Here is a 19,486-nt window from a genome sequence, read left to right as displayed (position 1 = left end):
ATGGTGCGCAATAACGCTAGTACTCAAAAGATCTGCATATTTATTACGTGGTGCAGAAAATTACAATAGCTGCTACGCTGATATGACTGTCTTAGTATTACCATAGTCCTTCAATGGTATTACTCAAAATAAAGCCCTATTTTGCTACCGTAGTGCACAGCTTTCCTCAAATCCTTGCTTTTCAATAATTTGCGAGTGCAGATCCCAGCTCTAACGAATTGTTTTACTGAACAGTGCGCTGCTCGAGACGTTCAAGATGTCCCGAGCTTTTGTTGCGAATGCCACGAGGTTTTCTCGTCCGAAGCCTTACCATGGACATTGACTTGTAGGGCAACTGGTCCGGCCGCACGGCAAGGAAGTCGATGCACTTGTTCGAGCCGAGCGACAGCCACCGCGCCGAGCTGCTTCTTTCGGCTAGGATACCCGTGGCGTTCTGGCACTGCGCTTTCACCGTGCACCTGCGAAGGCATAGGGAACGACCGGAGAAACGTGAAATACATTAGTAAGAACGCATTAAAATATTCATTTTTTTTTTATAAACCAGCGGTTGGTGGATAATGCGATAACTTGGAGAAAGAAAAGCAGAGAGGATGATTTAAAGTGGACTGCGTCCGTACGCTCTGCTTCAAGCATTCCGCTATGGGGAAACACGTGAAAAAAAAAAAAAAAAGGCTATGGTAGCTTAACATGAAGCCACAGAGGAGCTGGGTACCAGTCTATACAAGAGCTAATAGACTTTATGTCTGCTGGCCGACCCAAGCCAAGCGCTGGGCTGCGTTAGAAGCCAAGTAATGCTTGAGTCCGGCCGTTTGGAGCTGTAAATGAGGACCCCCTTTTGTAGTCGTGGCATGGCCAGTTATGTCGCAGCGACATATGATTATGCCATTAGAGACGATACTCTGTTCGATGCCGGTAAGTTCTGTCCTCACAACCATGTTTTCAAAATGGCAGTTCCCAAAACGTGCGATCTCCCCCCGCCGCACCTTCTCTTTATTAAATAGCGACGAACAATTCCAGCTCCAGATTCGTTCACTCAAAAACATTGGTCTTCTGAATGAGTGCGAGGTTCCGGTCTTTAATTATATCAATCTATCAAAAAATCAAAAGAAATGACAGGCAGAAAACTGTCACGTATGCTCGATATAATCGATATGCTCAGCCTTTCAAATTAACTCTTCTTTCCCGCAGTAGCAAGTTCCCCAAGCCCAGTCGGCTTGCGTAGCGCCAAACTTAAAAAGAAAGAGCAGGCGGTTTTTATTATTTTTTTATTGTTCGGTAGAATTGACTGAAACTTCTTCGCTAAGTTGAACTCAATATTAAGCGACCAGCTCTATGCAACGGAGGAGCCATGAGCGCCTTGACAGCGTCAAAGCACTCGCCTTATCGCTTTCCATGCCTCAACTACTTTCATGAAACATAGTATCGGTGAAGCCCCCCCACACCCGCCCCTTCGACACGCTTTATTTTTTTCTCATTATCCCACCCGCACCCACCTCGTATCACTCTTCCGAGTCTTCCAAGAGGAAGAATCAAGAAATGTAAATGCAGAAGAAGAACTCAACACAAAGTTACAAGGTTCGTCAGGCAAGTTGAAGAAAGCGTATGAGAGCTGAACGTTGTCGTGCTATTTTTATTTTGTACGAGGCAGGTCATAAAAAAAGTGAAGAAAAAGAGGGAATTTTCTTTGCCTTGTAAAAGACAGCAGATGTCATGGACGGCAAGCATAACCAGAGCGCCGCCTTGCGGCGCGTTGGGCGTAAGCGGTGGGAGCGAGCTTTTCTTTTTCGCCATAAATTATCGGTAACCGAGTTTGGCACCGCGAAAGCCTCGACGGCGCGCTGGAGCGAGTTTACCCGCAAGACTGGTTGATTCAGGGTTCACTCGCTGTCGAAAGGAAGAAGGCGGTCCGCCTGTTCAACCGAGGTTGTGGAAAGTAAACAAAAAAGGCTTGGAGTTCAACAGTTTTAAAGAGAGGCGCAGAATTTTTTCTTTCGATTGAACATTAACCGTTGTTGCCTCAAATGTTCGGGTGTTTTGTAGATCTGTTTCAATGTTCTTACTACGGCGGGAACTTGCCATGTGCTTCGCAAAGAAGCGATGAGGCGAAGCAATGAGCCTGTATCTGTTAGGATGTTCTTGGAACTGGTAACTTAGCGTTTTAAACCCGTGAATTCAGGCTTCGGAACATGTTTCTTTACGTTCGCACAAGTACGTTAACCCAACGAACGGAGAGGTCAAAATGCTCGTTTACGAAGGAGTTCAAAAAAAAAAAAAGAAATTATGTTTTCGTGTGTGCGTACTTTTCTTTTATAATATTCTAAAGAAAGGAAAAGGGCGCACTTCTAGGGAAACGAACAGGCAACGTTAAGAAAAAAAAACGTTCCCGTTTCTCTGTTTACTTAAGCGTACGGCTTCTTCACGTTTGGTTTGCCTTGCTTTTTTCTCGTTCCTTTTTTTTATTCAGCTAAGAAAACTAAAACCGAGAATACGGGTTCGAGCAGCGCAATCACTTTGACAGGCGCAGTTTATTATCGAAGTCCGTGAGGAAAGCAAGAACACGAAAGTGGAAGCCAAGACGCGTCTTTGTCCGCAACTGAGGAACGAAAAATAACTTAATTACAGGCGCGTTCTTTCCGGCCACGCGGACTCGGTCCGATGAACCAAAAGAACACCCGAGTGAACGAGGAGGTGTATAGCACTAAACAAAGAACAAGCCGCGAAGAGTGTACGAACAAGAAACTGCACGACTGAACGAAGCAGAGGTTGGTGAAGCGAGGGGAAGGGGGGGGGGGGGGGGGATGGGAGAGCGGTAAGGCGCTACCTAATCACGAAAACCCAAAGGCGCTTCACTTCGGACAAAGAAGACATTCAAGGAACTAATTAAGACGAGTAGTACTGGCGACTTGGACGCCCGCGAAGCGAACAAAGAATAAGGGCCAGTTCGGTGGCACTCTGACTGGGCGATGAAAAAGAAAGAGGGAAAAAAGGAAAAGGAGGGAGAGGAGAAAAGAATTATCAGAGAAGGCGCCGGAGAACACGGAATCAGAGTCGCACTTCCCTCGCAGCCGAACGGCCGCCTTTATCTGCTCTTTTCCACGCGTGTCCAAGTGGAGAGCCCCAGCTCACCTTCTCGTAGTTTTTTCGGAGAGCTGTGTAGATAGTTGAGGTGGGGGATGCTTTGAGGGAGTCTACTACGCTGTTTTGTACAATGGCTACAGCGGTGAAAAATTGGCTGCTGAATTTTTTTTTTTTAGATTTGCATATTTTGTCCAACGTGCAGTGGACGTTGCGCGCATATAGAAGTGAACAGCTATTTAAAGCGACAGAGATGTTGTAGAAATGATAGCAGGACCGTGGGCAAGCTACGGCATTTGTGTTTGACGCGTATAAGATGATACATGTTAAGAACGGAAGCAACGATACGAGAAAGCAAGACAGAGAGTGGATCAGTGAGCAAACGCCAGTTAAGGACCAAGAACGAATGGACATGAGGGGGATGTGCAATGAAGAGTAAAGATATTCCATACGGCACCGAAGTGGATTTGAAGGGAATGTATGTATGGGGGGAGGCGGCAGAGAGAAGTGAGCAGATTATAACAGGAAGTTTACGAGGATATGATGACCGCACCTGGCATAGGAAAAAGTTAATATAAGATGAGGGGGAAAATGCCTTTGATCATGATTATGATGATGGCAATGAGGAAATGTAGCCACATGGAAACCAGAGAAATGATGAACAAGTAGTCTTTGTGCAAGACGTTTAGAATTATGCGACTGCGCAGAATGTGTGTCCCAAGAAGAAATGTCATGTGGTGTGCACATATTATACAGTTAAGAACTACAAGTGACCTTGTTTTATAACGATATAAAGTGGGGAAGAGGGGAGGAACCCAACTCCTTCACTGTGCGAGTCTTTATCAACACAATAACACGCGATGAGAAAGGAACAAAAAAGCGCTACGCTGGAGCTTCGTCGTGAAGTCGGCGCATGAATCGCCATGAGTCATCTCGTGTAATCTCCTTGCTTCTACACTTGTTTCTTTCTTTTTGCCCTTCTAATATCAGCGTCGACTCAGGCAGCCATTAGTCTTCGTTCTCAGAAAAACGCCGCCGAGCCTCTGCTCTTTAAGAGCACGCCAAAAAAAACTCCGTCAGCCATTTCGGCAACTGAGGCGAGTTTGCTAACAAAGGAGAGAGCGGGAACACGACGTTAAAGAAAAAAAAAAGGATGAAACACATAGATGGATGCATGGCGAGCTAGAAACAATGGCGACGCGCCGAGACTGTATATAAGGCGATAGAGGCACCGCGAATAAAGCCTATAGTGTGTATGATAGCGATAAATTTTCATCATCGCTACTCCGTGGGTCTTGTTCCTTTTTGTTATTTTTTGTTCCCGAGGTTCCCTTTTCTTGCGCTAACGTTCGTCCGCTGTTTCCTCTGCTCGTTCATCCTACAAGCCGTAAAAATAAAAATAAAAATAATCCTCGAAGTAAGTATGCGCAAGCACTTTAAGTGACTGCAAGCAGCGCTAGGGAACGAGAGGAAAAGGTGGATATCTCGAAGTCACTGAGCGCGAGGCCCAGAGGAGTGTATAGTAGTACGCGTTCTTGACGACGGTCGTTATTCGCACACCCTCCAAGACGACGTCGACGAGGAACGTCGCCTCGGGGCGTTCATCGAGCTTTTCCACCCCCTGTTCCTCCTCCTTTCTATCTCTTTCTTTTTGTCTTCTCTCTTTTTCTCTTATTAATTTCAGCCAGGTTCCCCGCGTAACCCCTCCGAGCATGCATCATCGTATTAGCGACATCCATTCTCGTCGGGCGCGATAAATGCCACTTCCGCGACGACGCCCCTCCTCCGGCGACGGCGATCCCCGCGCCATCTCTCGGGCGCGTGCACACACACGAACGCACACCGTTCGTTGTTCCTCGCATCGCCTGACGACGACGACACTCAACAAGGGTGCTCATGTGCATCGCTAAAATCGTGCACCGCTGCAGAGGCTGTACTTAAAGCCCGGCTTCGGCTAATCGGGCTGTCTGAGCATAAGCATAAGCGTGGAAGTCTGCGCATAAGCATGGTTTGTTATTGGCCGCTGCCTTTGATATATTATCGTTGGTTATGATGATTGGTTGCTGAGCACGCGGACGCTGGCCTTTCTTTTGCGTGTGACGTTATCCAATCTAGCTTAGCGATTCCTTTTCTCCTGTTTTAAAGTTTGGTAGTCATAGGCGCTAGAAAATTTCGAAGGATTAACAGGGGCGCAGCCCTGCTTGTGCAATAAAGTGAGAAGAATCAGAATGGAATAGTAAATATTAATTAAATTAGTATATAATCCCAGTCGACAGCGAGAATGCGCGTAATGATCGCCTTTCTTAGTTTTTTTTTTCTGTTGTCTTCTATTGTTACTAACCGTGACACCGAGTGAATGATTCACAATAGAATTCCAAAAAATAGATTGCTCCGAACTAGTTTTATCTCTTCAACTGAGGCCAGCAACTTCTGGTACCTATAGTAGGTGCGTGATTGGCCTGACAAAGAGCGTGTCTGTGTTCCGTGCAGTTGGCAAACAGTTATGAAGGCAACCAATAAATAAGGTGGCCGTATACGAAATGCAGCCACGTAAGAAAAGGATATCGAATTTTGTCTCTCCTTAGCTCACTGCATCCCGGGCTTTAAGAGCGCGCTGCATAGATTTAGTCAGACAAAGTATTTAACTTCACTCGTCCTTCGTGTCTGTTTAGAGCGGTAAAAAAAAAAAAATAACTGAGGCGTCTGCCGCTTGCTCCGCAGCGCTAGGCGACGCTTCATCGCCGCTAACTGGAGCGCGATTAAACGGCTGAATAACGCGCGGCTCGGGAAACACAGCGTTGCCGGCCACCAGCGTTCACAGCGTGAACTCCGCGGTGCTTAAAAGTCGCGCAAAAGGTCTTGTTGTTCTCTCGCTTCTCTGCAGTACCAGCCGGGCATAGTTGCCCCAGCTGCCTCGAGCGAGTGTGTCGTGTGATTAACAGCGGCAACTTGGAGGCGGCGTTCGCGTGGCTAACGCCCCCTTTGTTTCGTTGCGGGAACAAAGGAACAGCCTGGCTTCCTTCCTTAATGGCTCATTTCCGCACCTCTAAGTGCTACTTTTATTTTTTTCCTTGAGTCCATATTTTGTGCTTCAAGAGTTTGCAGCGCCCCCAGACGGGCCGCGCCCAAATCGTGCTGAATGAATCCATGTGCTGAATTCTTTCCTTGTCCTCCTGGCTGACTGGGCGTCGCGGACTGAGGAAAAAAAGAAATGAAAACTGAAGCACTTGATGTGTCATGCATTATTAATTACCGTTGATTTCTGAGCAGCGCACTCGACTATCCGTTATTAAGAAAAATGCATGAGCGCGCAGAGACACCAGGACGTCTTTGAGAGCGAGGAAAACTCTTTGCGCGCTGCCTGAATATGTAGGGTTAACTTTGGAAGAGTTACAAGCACTTCCTGTCCGAGGGGACTGTGGAGACTTCTTTGAGCGTGGGATGATCAGTTAGTCCTAAAGAGGAAGGAGAACGCCAAGATGCCGCAGAAAATTGTGGTTAAGAATCGGGTAGAAACAAGAAAAGACTAACTATAAAAAAAAGGACGGCTACTTTTGTAACCCAGTGCACACATGGCTGAAATACTCTCGACTACGCAGCCACTCCTCCGCGCAGCAGTAAATGACCAGCCACATTAAAATTTCAGAGCTCTTAACCACTCACTCTTAGGGTGTCTTCACGTTTTCGTGAAAGAAGGAAACATAGTTGAATGCACGTTCTCTTGAAACAACAGCACTGGTCGAGGGAAGAGATAGCAAGAGAGGGAGAGAGATTTGGAGCTCAGTTGCGACATCGCAAGCAATCAGAATTCGGATTCAAATCGTGTTTCAGTGCAGCAAGCCGCAGCGAAAAGCAAAACAAGTGGCGGGGGAAAGGAAGTGCTTAGAGGGAAAGGGAAGCTCGAAAGACCATTACTTAGCTTTCTGCGGCCACGAGCATTGCGGCTAAACTTCACGTCTTTCTGTTGCGTGCTCCTGGGCCATGAGCGCCGTCTCCCGACAACAATCTCCCTCCACCGCTCCGCTCCGTGCTCCGGCAAATGCAATCATGGGAACTTCTTGGGGAAATTCTTTCGAGATTTCTTGGGGCGCCCGGGAAGAGTGGGCGGATTGCGACGCGCTCAGATGACGCTCTATTTCCGGAAGGACATTACTCCTAATCTGCATTTCGTAACGTGATATTAGGCTCTCGCCGCGATCTGTTCTGCGCGTTTTTTCTAAGATGCGCGGCTCCGCGTTTTTCGAACATAAATGGGATGGTTTCTAATCTACTTATATGTGGAAGAAGCAAAGCAAAGGGAAATGAAAGGCCGTGATTGAGCTGAGTGCATCGTTTTGTCTTTCGTCAACACTATCTGATCAACTGAGAACAGCGCATGATATTGATGGACACGCCAAGGCAATCTCTTATTTCTCCTGTATGCAGTACTACCAGCGAAGTAATTGTACTTCTTTTTGCGCACAGTTGTTTCTTTTTTTTTTGGCTTCGGCGACAAAGTTCAATGACCCGCTCTCGCTACACAGTCGCTGTCTTTGCGGCACACGTATTCGCCGAGAATGGGCAAACTTATCCAAGAGAAACATCTCTCCTTCAATAGGTGAATATTTTCAAAGAAAAAAAGAAATGCTGGCGTAATAATCTCAAAGTGGAAAGTTTGCAATAGTTGAAAGAAAAGGGCGCGAACCAAGGGGCGGGCTTTCTAGCTCCTCTTCCTCTAGGGTTAATTCTTACACCCCACTACGATTGATTGGTCGATCCCACCGGTGAAGTCAAGACTGATAGATGGCAAGCATTACCAGCCGCCTCGAACGTAACTCTGACTAAAACCAAAGCATCAGTAAAACAGTAGATGGGCGAAAGAATCGCTAACGATTACAACCCCTGAGTTAAAAATTCAAAGCTCCTTCTTGTCGCCATCCCGCGCCTTCCTACAGACGAGCACAGCTGAGACTTTCCCTTTTCGCGTGTACACTAAGTTAAACTACACTGAGAGAGAGAAAAACAAAGACGGGAAATAAAAACAATCAAAACAAGAGAACAGAGATTAACCGCTTTAGTCTTCACTTCCTCGGAGCGCGGTGAGACCCACGGGACTGAAGCGGTTTCCCGCGCGCTCTAGCCACGGGCCAAAACAACAACAGCGAAAAAGAACGTTCCTCCAATTCCCAGGAGTGACGGTGCTGTAACGACGGAGAGGGCGGTGGCTGCAAATTGGCAGGCTCGACCAACCCTACACGTGTGATGCCGCAAAGAACAGTCCGGCAGATGCTCTCTCCACGGCGGTATAGCGGCGGAGCAGGCGCTCGCGGAAGCATCCACCGCAAGCTCTCAGATGACTCCGTCGCGGCCATCTACGAGGATGCCGAACCAAAAGGGAAAAACACCGGAAGCGGCCGGCCGGAAAAGCAACAACGACCACCAGCCTCTTCCGCTGCTAGTCGATATCTAATCACGTTTTTTTTTTTTTTTCCCCTCACTTACTACGATGCCCGGAAAACAAGTATCTTCTTACTCGAAATAGCTCCGTCGAGATTACACCGTGGTTTCCAGACTCTCGGAGGAGGAAGTACTGTATCCGCGCAAGACGAGAAGTAGGATGCAACGTGGATCCTTAAAGGGAAAAGAAGAAGGGGTGGAGGAAGGCGGAGTATCTGGTGTTTTAACGCTCTCAATCTTCGCGCAGGGGCCATCTTCGATTTGCTTGCAGGCTGCCCGCAGTTTCCGCCCACACAGGTCTCTTTATATAGTAGAGACAAGACGCAATCTTCGAAGCCAGCTTGTTTATTCGCTTAATTTGATCCCCCTGCCCTGCTACAGCTTTCCCACCTTTTGTTTTGGAATTTTGCCTTTTCTTCCGGAAATGCTTGTTAGTACAGTTTTAATACGGGCTTCCTTCCATTCTTCGCTTGGTTGTTCCTTTTGTTTTTTTTTTTGCAATGCCTTCATATACTTGAGCTCGCCTTGTCTCCTCCGTATGTTCACGTGTACGTTTCCACGCCCTCTCCCCTCTTTACTTTTACTGCTGATCTTTGAACCGCGCGTAAACAAGCCTAAGCCTGTTATCGCGACCGCCGTGATGTTATGACCACTGCCGCGAAGGGCCCAGCAATAGCGCCGCTGCAGGCAGGGGTCATAAGAGCGCAGTATTTCCTCTGTTCACGGGCTGCTTGCAGTGTATACACTATGTTGCTTTCTTTCGCCCTCTCTCTTTCTCTCTGCCTCTCTTTTCTTCCCCTCTCACATTTTCATTTCATTCTTTCCATTCTTTCTTTCGTGTTCCGCCACGCTCTGTTACGTCGCGGTTTCGCTCCCCCGCCGACAGCGCCACCACCAACATCCCCACTTCCACCACTTGCGGCGCTGCTGTAGCCCGATTGCGAAACATTCGCGTACGAAAACCGCACATTTTCACTGCCTAGATGCAGAACAAAAAACACGAACCACGTCGGAAGCGAGCGCGCGGTTGCGGGCTCTGCGGCACCGGAGCTTTGAAAGAGAAATAGAGGAGGGTAAAGGGGTGAGGAGGTGGCGGCACCTAGGGGACGACGCATGCTTATAACCAAATCTCCAAGCGGCGCGCCCGCTTTTTATAGGCTCGTAAACCGAGCGTGAAATGATGGCTGTAAAAAAAAGCACGCGGACCACCACCACCCATTCGTACATCCAGCACACCTCCTCACACACGTTCTCACTCGTTCTTCACTCCCACCCGGAATATCGTGCAGAGCTCGGGAAAATGAAAATTTACGCCATTGTTTGCGGCAAGAAGAAAAAAAATGCACAGGGAAGTGTTGAAGAGAGAAATAAAATCTGAAAAGGGAGGGGGGGGGGGGGGCAGTGGCGCCATCTGTGGAGCGATATACGCACCGTGTGGTATAGCGGTGAAAGGGCGTCGTTTAGTGCGTGATGCGCGCTTTGCGAGACGTGTTTTTCGACTCTACCAGCAGGAAGGGGGTTTGAGCGCTACACACGGCGCCGTCAGAGGTGGAGCAGCGACTCTACGGCCTGGCTCTGGCGAGCGTGATTTGCAGAGAACAAAGAAATACTGAGAAGCCTACTCACCTTCTTTCGAGGGAGCACCAACCGCAGAAGGGGTTTCGAGAAGCGAGGCAGGATTCGCATGTCTCGTACTGCTGACACTTCTCGATGCGGACCTTGCTGACCTGCATGGAAATCAGTGGGAAGACTCAGCAAGCATACTACAAAGTTATATATTCTTCCCCTTGCTGCTGTGTACATTCGTTAGTTTGGGTGAAAAGGAATAAAATTCAGGACACACTGCCCCCAATCGAAAGAACTTAGAAGTCGAAAGGAAGCGGCATTTTTGCAATTAGAGCCATTTGCACGTTATCAGATAGATCACAGAGTCCAAAAAAAAAAAAAGCAACAAGTGCAGTGCAAGTCCTGACTGCGGTCAGTCAAGTGCTTCAGCTCGCCGAACAAAGCCAAGGCTCCTCAGACACTTTCGTTTCGAGTTGAAACCGTATGTGCTGCGGCTTTTCAAAAGCCCCACACTTGGGCGACCACCTTCAAGCATACTGTGGGCGTTAATTTTAGTATGCAACTGTTAGCTGACCATTCATGGCGTAAGCGTCATCACCGGCGTTGTTTTTCATGCCTATCAACTGTCAACGTCGGTCCCCCACGTGATCCGTGCCGTTCTGGTGACCCTGCATTGTGACGTCACCGAGAGCGCGTAGTCGTCCAAACGTGCTGCCCGCTTGAAGATCACGTGAATACTCGGGGCTTCTCATTGGTTAAATAAACTACAAGCGCCGTGCCCATTGAAGTTGCCCATGTTGACGAAGGAAGAGGTCAGAACAGGCTAAAAGAGAAGTCATGGAGCGCAGCGGACACTGCCACGCACTTAGCGCCGTTAAAGCGAAAAATTCAAATACTTAATTCTGTGCGTCGTTCTTCAGGTGGTCGTGTCACTTTAAGCCAGCGAAAACCGAACTCTATGCATGCGCGCTGTACAGTAGTCTGCCTTTGTACTCTAGACTTTCCTGCAGTAAATGTTAGCACGCGCTTAAGCGTTGGTCACCGGTGGCACAGGTTGGTGTCATCATCATAATCAGCCCACCAACGACGTACGGTAGTACGAACAGCTGTTACACTGAACTCTGCTTAAACGAGCCCTTCTCCAGTTGAATCCCCTGAAACTTCCAAATCTTATCAGTCCAACTGACTCCATATCTACCCTCGCTGGGTTTGCCGTCCCTTGGAATTCACTCCGTTACCCTAAGGAATAATCGATTATCATCATTTCGCGTTATCGGTACTACCCATGCCCATTTCTTCGTTTTGATATATCGATTTGGTCGGTGCATTGGTCCTTTAAGTCGAGAGTTTGAAGAAATCTCGTCTGGTCGAGGGCAATCATATCAAAACAAAAACTAAACTTAAAGGTTGTGAACAAGGCTCCCGTACGGGAGCCGAAACGTTGTTTTTTGTTTATTTTTTCTTTGATCGGCATCCATTTTTAAGTTATAATATGATTGTGAGGTGCTTTATCTCCTGGAAGATGTTACCCCGATGTGTCACTTCTCTTGCCTGCGCCAGGTATGCAGTCTGCGCCACAAATTGCTGAATAGTTTTGGTCATACCGAGAAAGGCACTGCTAGTTAATAAAGCTACTTTGACAGAAACGGCACATCTAGCAAACGAAAATAAGAACTATAAAAAAGTCGAATGTGTTTCCAAAGAGAGCCGAATACCTGTTTTTTACACCGATGCACTAAATGTGATCAGTAAATGTGAAGAGGTTATCTTATTAAATAGTGAAAATAAGGCGAGAAAAACGCCGACATTGAGGTAGCTTATATGGATATGTCATTCTGCAACTGAGCACGAGGTCATGGCTTCAATTCTGATGCAGAACCACTCGGGTAGTCAGATTTCGGTGCATGTTAAAACACTGACCCAGATGTGTTCTTTATGTTGTGTAGCACATCAGGATTGTATAATCTGATATAAATTAAGTCTTGATATAATTGCTTCCTCGCCTATAACGCACAAATGTACAGGGACCATTACTGCAGCCAATTATTATCACAAACAAGCAGTCAAAAATGCTGCGGTGCTGTCATCAACAGCGACGCCCACCGTCTTCCAACTTCTTGCTTGCCGAAGGCGAGAGACTGCCGGCACAAACACAGCCCAAACGGCGTCGATAGAGCGTGCAGGGTGCTGCCGGGATGAACGCCTCCCAAAATAGGTTCTGACAAATGGCGTTTCTTCTTCCGTCCTCGTTTTCTCTCATGTATTTTTGTTTCTTTTTATTTTCCTCCGCTGTTCACTATTTGCATCCGCGAAACGCCACAAGTCGTCAACAACGGAGCGATGTTGGAGCCTCCGAAGCGAACTGCAGTATAAGCTAAAAAAATAAAAAATAAAAAACGGCCCTATAGAAAAACAGAAGTACTGGAGCTGTGTTGCACGTCGTTGGGGAGTAAAAGAAAAGTTGAAAAAGAAGTGGCGCCAAAGATCGCTTTCCTCGGACGCGAAGAACGGAAGGGCGAAAAATAGAGAGACAGTGAAAGAAAGAAAGCCAGGAAGCCGGGCAACTTTTGCATTCCGAGAGTGGAGTTTCAAACGGAGCCCGCTCTGTCGGTCGGCGGCTAAGAGCAGAGCCGTGTTGAACCTGACACGCATCAGGGACGCCCTGGCCGAGCTTGGAGCGGGCGCCGAGGTCCCGCCGTCCATTAGGGCGCCGCGCGTGGCGCTTTGTCGGCGCTTCTCGGCCCTCGGACACAGGTCAGCGAGGCGCTTTGTCGCCCGCTCTGGCCGAGCTGAGCGCCAGATTGAAACGGACACCTTCCCCAGTCTCTCTCTCCTTCTTGCAACCCCTCCTTCTCCCTTCAAGAGCCTTTCTTTCTCTGAGTCTATCTCATGAATGAGACTTCCGCGTGCGTCTTTGAGGACCTAGCTATCGTGTTTGGCTTCCAACGTCGCTTGCGAGTGTTTTCCTTTGCCTGCGGACTGTTTAACACCTGCGCTTACTCGAAGAGTTCTCTACTTTTGTATTTTTGTTTCCTGTCATTAGGGTCGGCACTAAGGTAATGGCGAGCCTAATTTCTCTCGCAGTCATTGCGCTCGAATTTATTATTTCTGTGCACACCTCTCTCCCTCAATGTCCGTTTTTTTTTTTTTTGTACTTCGATGCTGCTTGAACCGCTCGAGATGGTGCTTCCTTCTTTCGGGAAAACAAAATTTTTCCTTAATCAGCCACCGTTACGTGAGCTCCTTCAATTCTTAACGTTGATTTTTTCTCCCTCTCTCTATGATGGGAGGTAACCGTGCTGAGACGATCCTGGCTTTCGATTGCTTTCACTGGTCAATATTTATTTAGTCGATGATTGATTTATTTAGTGAAATAGAGAAAGTTGGGCGAGTTGTCTAGAACTGTTGCAAAAGCGCTAAAGACGACGGACAAGGTCATGGCAAACTTTCTGCCTGTCGTTTTCGTTTTGTCTGTCCGCCTTTTTTTGCGCTGTCGCAAAGATGTTCACCGAACTCCCCCCCTCCCATGGGTGCCTGAGTGGATAAGGAGACGACAGACCGCATGTAATGTCGTGTCCCTCATACAACGAACTCGGTGTGTCCGCTCATTATTGACATAGCAAGGCTAGACAGTGTGAAGTTATCCGACAGCAAATTCTAATAAAACTGTCCCCACGAATCTACCGCATACAAGATAGCAAAGGGAAAGTATTACTCCTGACTTCGAGCTCAAGGCTCTCACGACCGCTTTTGATGCTGTAACGAGGTCTCCCATCTCTGAGGCAATGATCCCTTTCCCGTTCTTTCTTTTTCTTTTTTTTTTACGCAGTCTCTGGCTCTAATTTTGATTTCTCAATTCTAATACAGACAAGAAGAATTCGCATCTGGACTTCTGAGGCTTGCACCGATTCTCATCATGGTGAATTTGCGCGCTATTTTTACCACAAAACAATATTTTTCTATCGAATGCATATTAACGTGAAAAATTATCATCGAAGGAAGTTATAGTATATAGTGAAATTTTTCTGAATATATTTGCCCCGCTAGTCGCTACGAACATAGTCGTCTGTAAGAAATCATGAAGTTTGGTTTGGTTTATTGGGGTTTAACGTCCCAAAGCGACTGAGGCTATGACAGACGCCGTAGTGAAGGGCTCCGGAAATAGACAAGTTGAACTTTAGGAACAAATTGTAGTCCTCGTTTACGGCAAAAAGCCCAGTGCACTGGTTGCTGAGTGAATATAAATTCAACACTACAATACACACGGTAAGAACTGAATTGAAACAAGCGGAGTTTGTGTACCTTATAGATGGAAACGGCGAAAAGATAGTTCTGGGCCGCCTCTACGTAGATCTGCGGGATGATCTTGTGGCCAGGGTCCAGAGAGACCTGCTCGAACTCTTCGGCGGCTGTGGCTCCGGTGAGCAAAATCTAAAAAAAAAGGAGAACAAAGAACACTTCATGAATACTGCCACGTATATATTAGCGGTTGAAACTCATTCTTTTGTTCTTTTTACCTGTGTGCCTATGCTAAAATATCTGCCTGTTTAGAGAAAACAATATATGGTAATGTTGTTCGAAGCATGTATGAACTGACCTCAGAAGACGCATGTACGAGCGAGAAGCAAGGAAACATTTATTTATCAGAAACTGGAGACTATGCAGACACAAATCGGCGGGGTACTTGCAAAGAAAGGAAGAGACAAAAAATGGTCAAAAAAGGATGCCGTACAAGGTAAACGAAAAAATGTAATTCCGTAAGAGAAGTGTAAAATTTACTTCCGTAAGGGAAGTGTATTTAGCGTGAACAATTTCCTATGCTCTCGCATCATAGAAAGAGCAAATGGGCTCAAGTTCATATTTGTTAATTACATATGAACAAATAAGTCAATGGTGTAGGCTATGGCTCACCAATAATTATGATAAGCATGATGAGGGTTCTGGTGCTAGTTTGTGTTTAACATTGAAAAGTAAGCCTAGCTGGAGTTGTTTCAGTCCTAGGCCAAGCGGATGATTACCTTAAGTTTTCGCTAACGCAGGAGAAAAACCAGTTGACGCGAACTGCGGGTCAGTAAACTGCAGTACTTTTGTTCCGATCCATACAAGCTTGGTAGCAGTGTGATTAGTATATGGTCATGCTCAGATCACCCCGTATATTTGAGGTCAGGCTGCAGAGGTGAAAAAGAAAACAGCATGCTTAATCTAAGAGCACTTGCTGCTGGGCTAGTTGGTTTTGGTTCATATTTGAATAGGTTTTAGGCGCAAAACACCGACAGACACATAGGTAGGTAACAGGACGCTTCGTCACAGGGCGCTTCGTCCAGGGCGCTTCGTCCTGTTACCTACCTATGTTTATGTCTGTTTTTTGCGCCTAAAACCTATTCAAGCATGCTTAACACTGGGCAGAGATTTTTAAACTTTATGCCGAAACAAACAAACTTTCTTCCCTAACCATAACTTTTCGCGATCTGGATCAGAATCGTCAGGATCCGGATATAAATGATTTCGCTCTCTGTCTGTCTTATTTTCAGTGCGCCTCCCACATAAGAACTACGCATGCAACACAATATAGAGTTGGAATGTTCACCCTACTACTAACGTGGACGTCATTAAAAAAGTTAGGCAACGCACCGCTCCAAAAAATTGAACTACAAAATTCAAAATAAAAAAAATCAAGCAATCAACGTAGTAAATGCTGAAGGATCATGGAACTAAACAATAGGGGGCGCAGCTAACCTTCTTGAGCGTTCCTTCGGCGGTGCCCACGAAGAGGACGTTGTGGTGCCCCACCAGGACAGTGGCCAGTGACGTCAGGGTGTCGTTCGGGTACGTGATCGCGGCCCGCGCCGAGATGGGCACCGATCCGTTCAGCTTCACCGTCTCATTGCAGAAGTTGAGGATGTTTCCGGCTTTCTGCGAAAGGCGAACGATTTGCATATGGTGTTTATTATCTAGCGAACAAGGATAAGCTCCCGTACAAGCAGCACCACCAACGTTTGAAGAAGGAGAATAAAGCAGTGCAGTTCTCTCTAGAGATAAAGTCTATTATCTAACCCTCTGCTACATTGAATATCGGGAAGAATCAGCAACTTTTATGTGTAGCAGCATCTACAACTCTCGGCGCTGTAAATATTTGTTTTACCGCGACTTTGGTTGTCTTATAACATCTAAATTACAGCAAAGTGTCCTGTTATCGTATACATTGCTGGTTAATGGTGTCGTGATTCAATTCGCTGCTTACCACAAGTGCACTTCATCAAATATTTGCCTATTTGATTCAGTTCTTTAAATTTTATGCAGTCTCTTTTATAGATTCCTTCATCTACAGTGTTCCTACCTGCTTCAATGCGTTTCTATCTTATGAAAAACAAGAACAGTAACTACGAGGAACAGCTTGGAAATGTCAAAACAGGCGGGGGCAGGCTAATGAGCAGAGCACAGTGTTTTGTAATCGTAAGTGCTAAAACATCGTATATTGAATGATAACAGAGTAAAATTAGATCGACTAATTTTTTAGTAAATTTCCATAGTGTTGATTTTGTGGCTGTTTCTGTGTTTAATCGGCAGGAAAAAATATGCATAATTGTGAGAAAATTCGATTAAAGCGGGAGCATTTTCTTCGCCACTTTGGGAATCCAAGCCTGTGACATTCATCATGGCGTCGAACGAAATAGGGACTCCGTGGTCGCCACTAAAGTATCTGGTGCGTGCTGTACCCTCAGAGATCCGTACCTTTGTAGTTGACATCGGCGCATTAAATTCTTGAAAATCGCTTTTGGCAGCGACACTTCTCTTTCATTGACTTGGTGTTTCTTTCTTTCAAATGCTGCGTTTTCTAATAAAGTAGCCTTTTTAAATTAGATTGCGGTAATAAATTCACAGAGTCCAAACTTCAGTTTGCCGTTAGTGGGGGTTCAAAACCGCCGCGATCACTTCCAGCAGAGAGCTGCGTAGTGTCTTACTACTCTACTCACCCCCGCCTCCGGACACTGGTTGATGCTTCCCGCAATGTAGTCCATGTTCCTGGTGGGAACGCTGCCGTTGTAGCACATGTGCACATTCTCGGTGAACTTCTGCTCCACGTCCGTCATGGCAAACAGGCAGACGGCCGACCGACGGCTGGGCCGCGTCGTGTGGTCGGCGCTCACGACGAAGAGGCCGACGAGGACGCGGGCGTCCGACGGCTCCAGTCCCAGCTCGTCGGCCACGTCTTCGCCCGCCACCATGACTCCGGCGTCGGCGAGCAGGTTGTAGTCGGTGCCGTCGGAGCCGAGGCACTGGAGCGTCACTTCTGTGTATGTGCTGTACGCAGGGTCCGATGTGCACACGCGAGCCAGCCTGCTGACGTAGCCGAGCTCTTCGGATGCCCTGCGGGGAAAAAAGGACGTGCGAATAATGGGATTTTAAAAAATGAAATTTTGATCAGGTGAAAACTGTAAATACCAGTTCGTATTTTTTTCGTTCGTTTTTTTGAGACAACATGGCGCCACAAAAACGTAGGGCATGGAATGGTATGGCATGGTATGGTATGGTATGGTATGGTATGGTATGGTATGGTATGGTATGGTATGGTATGGTATGGTATGGTATGGTATGGTATGGTATGGTATGGTATGGTATGTTAAGGTATACGGTACTGTATGATAAGGTATGGTACAGTACGGGACTGTATGGTATAGTACGGTACGTGAGGTCTAACGCCCCAAGACACATGGGCTACAGCCTTGGTTAAGGCGGCTCCAAATTAACTTCAGTCACCTGGATTTCTTGAACAACCATTGCCATCGCGCAAAAAAGTACGTCTATTTCCAAAAAAAAAAAAGAAATTTAAAACTGCTGCTTATGATTATCCGGGCCTATTCCTGGATAATCTCAGGCAAACAAATAGCGAAACAAGCGGAGCGAAAATAAAACGCGTCACAGTCACCACCGCATTTCTTTGTACCGATTGAAACGATCCTGAAGAATGATTTGGAGGACCTAATAAAGTGACTTGATATCTGACGGACCCTGCATACAAACAGTAAGTTCACGTGATTTAAGATCGACAGCTACACTGCGTGTGACCACATGCATCGAAGTGCGTCACGTACGTGCTGTACAGCAGCCATGGTGGCGTAACTCGTCTTACAAACCTAGCGCGTCACGCTCAGCTGGACAAGGAAAGCTGGTAGTGCGTTAGTTCGGTCCTGAAAGTTTGGCTTGCCCTACTTCTCCAAAAAAGCAGTCCAAGTAGTAGTTGGCTGACACCAAGACTTTATTTTACCACCGCTACCAGTTAACCTGGAAATTCTTGGAAGGTTTTCATATCCGTTGAGGAGACTATGAGTGTGCGAGCAAGCTTTCCGTTTTGCTGTTAAATAAGGAAATGCGCATAAGTAGCTCGGATTGTCGACGAACACGAGCTTGGTTGTTGAGATATTCTTGTCATTCTTCTTTTTCGTTTTTATTCTTTCCTTCTTTTAATAAGTGAACTTCCCCGTCCCACATACGCGTGTCGGTGAGGTATATACGCGGTTTATGACCAGGAATAAACGCTTTTAGTTAAGTGAGCAGCGCTGTGTTCATCGCCGCGTTCCTTTCTCCCGCGTTTTTCCTGCTTGTTTTCTTGAGAAACGTAAAAGAGTATTAAGGCATGTACTTGTTCATGCTTCTTTAGGTGGCCCATTTCTGCTTCATTTAACCAAGAAGCTCGATCTACAAAAAAAAAAAAGAAAACTCAGAAGCACACACCTCAGATGGCTCTTCCGCTGCACAGTGGCGAAGTACGCGAAGTGCTCCGTGTGGAAGCCGTACACGTAGTGGACGAGGTAGTAGTCCTTGATGTGGTTGGCGATGTCCACGCGCGCCGTGGCGGAGAAGGACTGCTCAATGATGGCGAACAGGGGCTGGTCTGAGGATCCGCCGTGACTGCCTCGACGCCGGCTCGGATCGTCCAGACTGCGACTGCAGATGGACGGCACCATGTCCCGGTACGGGCCCTGGCGGCTGTTGGTCGTCGCCACGTAGAGCACCCGAGACGGGCCCCGTCCGTGATAATGCGCGGGTCCGACGAACGCGTACGTGGACGAGTTGCGGTCGTTTGCCGCCACCGGCACGGGGACCAGGGCCTCCTGCTGAGTGATGTCATCAAGCTCGTGCCTCCGGCACGCGCCCTGATGGATGCTGCCGCAGGCGATCAGCTTGCGGGACTTGTAGTCGATCACCAGCACCTGCACCATCAGTAACGGGAGGAGACTGCTCGAGACGACCCATGTGCGAGCAGAGGATGATGGACGAGGCTAATCTTTTTTAAACAGTCATCATCATCACTACCATCAGCAGCTGTAGCATCGCTAAATGTCATCCACTGTCGAACAAAGGACTCTTGCACTAATCTCTTATTAACCTGCAAACTTCCTTACACCTT

At 47.1% G+C, this 19,486-nt stretch overlaps 1 protein-coding gene across 1 annotated transcript in view; it reads right to left on the bottom strand.

The window, feature by feature from the left end:
- LOC149358978 (plexin-B-like) overlaps positions 1-19,486 on the bottom strand; it is a 174,965-nt gene that overhangs the window by 74,138 nt on the left and 81,341 nt on the right. Inside the window, exons 4-9 of the mRNA XM_089571152.1 lie at positions 18,811-19,289; positions 17,052-17,445; positions 15,814-15,990; positions 14,380-14,508; positions 10,138-10,238; positions 311-458 (exon numbers count right to left, since the gene is read on the bottom strand). Coding sequence (XP_089427278.1) covers positions 311-458; positions 10,138-10,238; positions 14,380-14,508; positions 15,814-15,990; positions 17,052-17,445; positions 18,811-19,289 — 1,428 coding nt within the window. The remainder of the gene's footprint in view (positions 1-310; positions 459-10,137; positions 10,239-14,379; positions 14,509-15,813; positions 15,991-17,051; positions 17,446-18,810; positions 19,290-19,486) is intronic.

The sequence above is a fragment of the Amblyomma mixtum genome, chromosome 2, assembly GCF_055824585.1.
Source record: "Amblyomma mixtum isolate Tamu chromosome 2, ASM5582458v1, whole genome shotgun sequence".
Taxonomy (NCBI): Eukaryota; Metazoa; Arthropoda; class Arachnida; order Ixodida; family Ixodidae; genus Amblyomma; species Amblyomma mixtum.
The sequence above is the reverse complement of the archived record's forward strand: the minus strand, read 5'-3'. Positions and strand labels throughout refer to the sequence as shown.